The sequence below is a fragment of the Chrysochloris asiatica genome, unplaced genomic scaffold, assembly GCF_000296735.1.
Source record: "Chrysochloris asiatica unplaced genomic scaffold, ChrAsi1.0 scaffold00007, whole genome shotgun sequence".
Taxonomy (NCBI): domain Eukaryota; kingdom Metazoa; phylum Chordata; class Mammalia; order Afrosoricida; family Chrysochloridae; genus Chrysochloris; species Chrysochloris asiatica.
In genome coordinates, this window is record NW_006408525.1 from 26,355,608 (window position 1) to 26,363,760 (window position 8,153).

At 40.8% G+C, this 8,153-nt stretch overlaps 1 protein-coding gene across 1 annotated transcript in view; it reads right to left on the reverse strand.

The window, feature by feature from the left end:
- Positions 1-2,564: 2,564 nt before the first annotated feature.
- LOC102832675 (keratin-associated protein 1-3-like) overlaps positions 2,565-8,153 on the reverse strand; it is an 8,252-nt gene continuing 2,663 nt past the window's right edge. The window contains exon 2 of the mRNA XM_006832607.1: positions 2,565-3,018. Within this exon, the coding sequence (XP_006832670.1) occupies positions 2,565-3,018 (454 nt within the window). The remainder of the gene's footprint in view (positions 3,019-8,153) is intronic.

Below are 8,153 nucleotides of genomic sequence, written 5' to 3' on the forward strand. Positions count from 1 at the left end.
GTGCCTCTGTATGATGAGCACTAGACTGCAGTTTGAGTTCACCAGTTGTGCAGTGGTAGAAAGATGAAGCTTTCTGCTCCTGAAAAGCTCTGTAGCCTCAGAAACCCTATACAGGGTCACTTTGTGTCTCAACAGCACTTAACAACAACATCTCTATCTATATACACATACATACATATGTATAGATATAGATATTAAGTGCTTTTGAGTCAGTGCTGACTCATAGTGACCCTGTATAAGGTTTCCAAGGAGCAGCTGGTGGGTTTGAATGCCAACCTTGTTGTTCGAAGTCCAGTGCTGATCCTACCATGCTTTATACAGATATAAAGGAGGCCTGATAGTGTAGTGGGTTACGAGTTGGGCTGCTAACTGCAAAGTCAGCAGTTCGAATCTACCATTCACTCTGCGGGAGATAGATGAGGCTATCTGTTCCTGTAAAGATTTACAGCTTTGCAAATCCTATAATAGGTCAATATGATTTGACTCGACAGCACATTACCACCACCACCACTATGTGTGTGTGTGTGTGTGTGTGTGTGTGTATGTGTGTGTGTGTGAGAGAGAGAGAGAGAGAGAGGAATTTTGAGCTGAAAGGGAACATAAGTAGGTAGAGGTTTAGGTGATTAGAATGGGTTACATGGTGTAGGGGATTAAGCTCTTAACTGTGAATTAAATTAATTAAACTACATGGACTTCTGAAACTGGGGTCTACGTTTAATTGACTGTGTGACCTGAGACAAACCACTTAATCCTGCAGAACACTGGTTTGTTCTTCTCAGACACCATCCAAGGCTAAAACTATGTAATTGCTTGACTACATTGTTCTTTCCTGAGGGCATGAACTGCCCAGGTCTGATCTGCCTTGGTATCCAACATAGCATCTTCCATACCACCCTGCTTGAAGAAACCCAACAAATGCTTGCTGAATAAAAAAAATGAATAGTTAGCAGTGTCTGAAAATGACAAAAAGCTAAATTTTCCTTTTACCAAGGGCATTTGACATTTATTTTATTTTTTAACAGGAGCATTTAGGTGGTTTTCATAGATCCAAAGGGGCAAGAGGACAGAATGTGTCTCCATTTCTATTCTGTGATTCAAGAGTAATTCCTGGATTGGATGTTATTTTCAGGAATTTAATTCTTTACTTACATGCCAACTTTTATTTAGGCTTTCTAATCCCTACCTTTTCATTAACCCTTGAATTAATAAATCATTGTAGCGTAGTGGTTAGCTAATATTTTCGTAAGCATATACCTTCAGTTCTGTGAGTTGGACCATTAATTAACCCTGATTCTGTCTGGAAATTTATGAAATATTCACTCTGTTTAAACATATATAAATTTATTTATTTTAAACTTTTTATTGTGAATTGAATGAAGATTGGCTGCTGGTTGTGATGTGCTATGGAGTCGGTTCTGACTCATAGCGACCCTGTATAGGATTTCTGAGGCTGTAAATGTTTCTGGGAGCAGAAAGCCTCATCTTTCTCCTGCAGAACAGCTGGTAGTTTTGAACTACTGACCTTGAGGTTAACAGCTAACTTGTAACCACTATGGTACCAGAGAGGATTAAGCATGTTTAAATTTAATGTGTATGTGCATTGCATATGAATGCACATTTATATAAAATAAATATGTGTATCTGTTAGGTAATCATTTTAAACGAGATATGTTTATTCTAAAATAGAGTAAACCTTTTGCTTCTTATCAAGACGGTGAGGGAAATATGTTTGGAGTAAAAAATCTTCTTGAGGGCATATTTTCCCAGAGAGATTCTCTCCCTTTTATTTCTTACTTTCCCCATAATGCTGCATGTGAATGGACAATGTTATTCATTACATAGTATACAATGAAGATCGTCTGAAAGACTATTCCTGTAAGTGACAAAAACAATAACTAATATCCTGCCACTAGATTCAGAGGTTCTGGCTTCTGTAACTTTCTGGTTGTGAAAAGTGCTGTGTGAAATCAGGAAATGGTAATGGACCGTCTGCCCCTGTGAGATCCTCAGGAACCACATTCGGTGTATCTTCCATGTGGATGAGCCTCCACTGAACCCAATCAAATTTCTTGGCCTGGAAACTGAAGCGTAGTGTTGGGTATCAAAAACAAATTAAAATCATTCACGTGACTTTATACAAACTATACATCATGAGCGCATTCAATGAATAAAAAAAGATATGTTTGCTACATCAAATTGATAAAATTTATTAGATATTGGTATGGTATTCCCATTTCATAGGAAATGTAATTTGCAAGATGTTGGGGTAGGAGAGGTGGAGGTGTCTGAGAAGGGGAGACGTTTCCTGTATATTTGGCAACACTGCATCTTAGCTAGCAGACCAGTCCCAAGGAAAATTTGTTTTCCTATTTCCCTTGAGTCAAACTTATATTTTTACATCTTCAATAGAGAGATCATATAGTGTTAAATGGAAACAGATAGGTCTCTGAGGACCCATGGCAAAGCCAAATAAAAGTTCAAAAACGTTTCAGTGGTCCAGGGGTGACTGAGATCAGTTCAGAGATACTGTGCTCTGGGTAAGTTGCAAACCAACAACCTGGCCTTTAACAGGTGGGCTCACAACAGCTGGGCTGGCAGCAGGTGGGCTGGCAACAGCAGGCTGGGCGGCAGCAGGACTGTCCACAGTAGGATGGGCGGCAGCAAGAGGCCTGGGCATGGTGCAGCTGGCAGCAGGTTGGGGGAGTGCAGCTCACCACACAGCAGGGGGGCAGGCAGGTGCCCTCAATGCGGCAATCTGGGCGGCACCACCTGACACGGCAGGTCATACCTCCAGAGCCACCCTCCAGGCCACAGCCAATGCCACTACCAAGCCCACCGCAGCTAGTTTGGCAGCAGGTGGGCTGGCAGCAGCTGGAGCCACAGGTCCCACCAGTGGAACAGCTGGGAAAGCCACAGAAGCTAGTTTGGCAGCAGGTGGGTGGGCAGCTGGGCTGGCAGCAGCTGGGCTGGCAGCAGCTGGGCTGGCAGCAGCTGGGCTGGCAGCAGCTAGGGCCGCAGGTCCCACAAGTGGAGAAGCTGGGAAACCCACAAAAGCTGGTTTGACAACAGGCCATGGTGTGAGGAGGTGGGTTGAGAGTTGGGTTGCTTGGAGAAGTTTCTGAGTTTGGCCTGTGACTTCCACCTTGGGCCTTTTATAAGCCTTGGACAGCTACTGTTTACATAATTCCCAAATTGTCTTCCTTGTTTATGTTTAAATAATTTGCTTCTGAATGATGATTGGTCTGCCTTCTGAAAGCCTTTAAAAGTTTATTTTATTTGCTCTTCAATTAGGATTCTTCTTCATGGTCAGGTAGTCATTAGGACTTATTTGGTACATGCTTAATAGTCCACATTTGTTTAAATTTGCTTGTTACCCAAATAATTCTTGACTGATACTTCACTTGAGTGTCACTATTACTCAGTGTTGACCCTTATAATTGGGCTCTTGGGTCTCGCACAACAGGATAATGATCTGCAACATGGTTCCTGGTGTTGACTGCCTCTGCCCTACCATTCCCACATCCACTTTGATGCTAAGAGACTTTGTTTAGATTTCAGTTGACCACAAAGGGTCATTTTCTTGGGTGTTGGGAAATGTGAGTGAATTCTTATTGATAACCTCCCCCTTTTTTGAGCACTTATTATGTGCCTCAGTGGTTCTGAGAACTTTGCATGTATCAGTTCACTTAATTTTCATAGCAGTTCTAAGAGGTAGTTATTACTTCTACTTCTATTATTCATGTAAGACAACTGAGCAATTAGCAGAGTTAAGTAACTTGCCCAACTTTACACTAACAGGAGGTGAATCTGAGATTTGAATCCATACCATGTAACTCCAGAGAAAACGCTTTTAACTCCTGCAGTCAACTTCCCGTTTTGGGGGGTGTTTATTTATTTATTTTTTGTTTTTGAAGCTGGAATTAAAATTTATTTCAGAAAGAGAATTGAACAATTTGTACAAATATAGTGTGCGATTAATACAGATGGCCCTTCAGAAACCTGCTCGTGGGATGAAACCAGAGAGAAAGGAATCACAGCATTCATGGCTGTCGGAAGGGGATCGGGGGGGTTGACATATCTAAAAACACTTCCAGTATTTCAAAAATACCCTTCTGATGTTTTCCTGAACTGGTGTCATCATGTCCCTGTTTTTGACATAAGCAGCTGTTCTAGGGAAAATCAGAGAAAACTACCAGATGTGAAACCATTCCTGCCTTTTTGTGTGTGACATTTCTCTCTCTCTTTTTTTAATTGTGGTAAATATATAGGCAACAAAACATTTGCAATTTCTACACTCTTTATATATGCAGTTCAGTGACATTAATTATGTTCATTATATTGTTCAACTATCACTATTAAGCTTTTTTGTAAAGCTTTTTATCACCCTTAACGCTGCTCAGTGTCGCCTAAGCCTTGTGTCTTCCTTTTGTCTTCCATCTTATCAGTCCCTGGTAACCATGACTCTTGTAGACAGTTTTGACAGTAAGGGGAAGAAACGCAGGGCTTAGAGTGAATCATAAAGCTGTTTATCTGATATTTTCATATCCCACATCAAATTTAAATTTAAAGTTATAGTTCACAGTCAGTTTCTTACTTTGATCAGCACATTCTTCACTGATGAATTCTTAAAGAGTATTACAATCTCAGGAGCTATTGCTATCTAAAATCAGCAGAATATTTAATACTAAGATTTGTTAACTCACCTCAGGCAACTGAGGAATTGAAAATCCCATATTGACCAGAACACTGGATATAGTAGCATTGTATAATGGATCACCATTCTGGGCTTTCCTCTTGTGGTACTGTTTTCAACATCTACTGCAATACAGAGTTTAATTAAATTTTGATGTTTCTAACACCTTTCATTGTATTCTTTCACCATACTTATTCAACCTCTATTCTGAGCAAATAATACAAGAAGCTGGGTTCTATGAAGAAAAACGTGGCATCAGGATTGGAGGAAGACTCATTAACAACCTGCGATACACAGATGATACAACTTTCCTTGCTGAAAGTGAAGAGGACTTAAAACATTTACTGATGAAGATCAAAGAGCACAGCCTTTGGTATGGATTACATCTCAATGTAAAGAAAACAAAAATCCTCACCACTGGACCAATAAACAACATTCTTATCAATGGAGAAAAGATTGAAGTTGTCAAGGACTTCATTCTTCTTGGATCAACTGTCAACACTCATGGAAGCAGCAGTCAAGAGATCAGATGACGTATTGCATTAGGCAAATCTGCTGCACTAGACCTTTTTTAAAGTGTTGAAGAGCAAAGATGTCAGCTTGAGGACTAAGGTGCACCTGACGCAAGCCATGGTGTTTTCAGTAACCTCATATACATGCGAAAGCTGGACAGTGAATAAGGACGACCATAGAAGAATTGGTGCTTTTGAGTAATGGTGTTGGAGGAGAATATTGAAAGTTCCATGGGCTGCAAAAAGAACCAATAGATTTGTTTTGGACAAAGTGCAGCCAAAATGCTCCTTGGAGGCCAAGATGGCCGAACTTTATCTCTCATACTTTGGACATATTGTCAGGAGGGACCAGTCACTGGAGAAGGATATCATATTTAGTAAGGTGGAAGGTCAGAGAAAAAAGGGAAGACCCCCAGCGAGATGGATTGGCAAAGTGGCAGCATTGATGGACTCAAGCATGGCAATAGTAGTGAGGTTGGCCCAGGATCGGGCAGTGTTTCGTTCTGCTGTGCATAAGGTCGCTATGGGTCAGTACCGACTCGATGGCACCTAACAACAACAACAACACCTTTCTAATATAGGCATACCTCATTATAGGGCGCTTCACTTTGTTGTAGTTCGCAGATATTGCATTTTTTTTTTTTTAATTGCAAATTGAACCTTTGTGGCAATCCTGAGTCAGGTAAGTTTGTCGGTGCCATTTTTCTATGTGCTCACTCAGATCTCTCTGTTTCTGTCCTTCAAACTTTTTCATAATGCTATTGCATACTTGGAGTCCTGGTGTGGCATTGTGGGTTAATGCGTCAGACTGCAAAGTTATTTGAACTGCAAAGTCGATGGGCAAGCTCACCAGGTGCTCCTTGGAAACCCTATACAGGGTCGCTATGTGTCAGAATTGACTCGATGGCACTTAACAACAACAACAACAACAACAATAGCATATTTAATAAACGCAGCAAGATAATGCACAGGACTGCAAGCTCAGTTTGAACCACAAGGTCGGCGTTTCAAACCCACCAGCTGCTCCTTGGAAACCCTATACAGGGTCGCTATGAATCAGAACCATCTCAACGACACTTAACAACAAGAACAAACACAAAATAGGACTCCTGGTGTGGCACTGTAGGATGAGCACTAGATTGTGAATTGTAAAATTGGCAGTTCAAACCCATCAGCTGCTCCTTGGAAACCCTATACAGAGTCGCTATGAGTCGGAACTGACTCTCTGGCCCATAGTAACAACAGTAACCACAAAATAACATGATGGCACGTAACAACAACAACCACAAAATGCTAATCTGAACATTCTCTCACATCCCAAATAAAGCAAGAAAAGAAAATGTAAGCAGAATCCTGTCTTATACCACTTAAATTAATTTTTTCTTATTTGGTTCCTACAAAGAGTGTTAAAAGTGTCAAGTATTCATGATGTTCCTCTGCATAGATTTTCTTTTCTTTTCAAATACTCGGTGCCCCTATCCTTGGTCTTCTTGGTGAGGGCAAACACCAGTCCCTTTATATTAAAATTTGTTTTTACTCTGCTTGTTCGCCTTAGCTTTTCATCGCTTTGTTTAAATTATGGTGACCAGACCATTCCAGTACCTTAAGAAGAAAGGATATGTTGGTCATTCTTAAATATCTGACTTCTCTTTATAGATGTTGTTGTTGTTATGTGCCGTGGAGTTGGTTCCGACTCATAGCGACCCTGTACAGGGTTTCCGAGGCTGTAAATCTTTACGGGAGCAGAAAGCCTCATCTTTCTCCTGTGGAGCAGCTGGTAGTTTTGAACTGCTGACCTTGCAGTTTGCAGCCTGATTCGTAACCACTACGCTACCAGAGCTCCTTTCTCTTTATAGATAGTACTGTTTTCCTTTAAGATATCAGAGTTCCTGTTTTCTAGTTATGCATTATAGAGGTTCAGCCAATTGTTGTTGTTGTTGTTATCCAGTGTCGTCAAATCAATTTCCACTCACAACGACGGTATAGGATTTCTGAGGAGTGTCTGGGGAGTTTGAACTTCTTACTTTTCAGTTCAAACAGACCTTGCAGTCCAGTGCTTATCCTACAGTGCCACGTCAAGACTCCACCCAATTCCTTGTTGTTGTTGTTAAGTGCCGTCAAGTCGGTTCTGACCCATAGCAACCCTATATAGGGTTTCTGAAGAGCGACTGGTGAGCTTAAACAACCGACTTTGCGGTACAAACTGACTTTGTATTCTAGAACCTTCATCCACAGTGACTCCCATTCCTTAACTTCCACTTTATCAGTTCTGTAACCCAGTTGCCTCTGCCCTACTCAGATTTTTGAGAGATAAGACATGACTGAAGCCAAATGTATACACCATTCCTCCCTTGAGTTTCTGTTGACTTACCATTGGAATCTCTTCAGCTATCAGAATAAGAATGGGAATGGTGTATGACCAGTACCCTATTCATGTAAATTCCTCCCTGAAATTCACACGTATCTTCTGCTTCTTAAGACATGAGAGGATTTTATGGGTATTAACAGTGGTTCTATTCCCGATCATCACTTTTCGAAGTATATTTTGAAGAACCCTGTTGACAGTAGTCGGTTTGGCATGGGTTTTTAGTTGTGTGGTATGAATAGACTTTAAACTAAGAAGATTCCTTGATTAAATTCGTTTTGGAGTGATAGTTATAGAAGTTCTTTTATTTCAGGATTTAAAATTTCCTTTTGACACTCTGATGTGCTTTGTCAACTTCCAAGATGGTGCTAACACAAGCAAGAATATTGGACTATTTGCTTATTATTTGTTTGGGGCCATTTGAAGGCGCTAACTATTGGTAGAAGATCCCTGGTGATGTAAATGATTTGCACTCAACCTCTAACATAAAGGCTGACAGTTTGAACACATCCAATAGTGCCACATAAGAAAGTCCTGGTGATTTGCTTCTATAAAGATTGTCAGGTGCCATCGAGTCGGAACC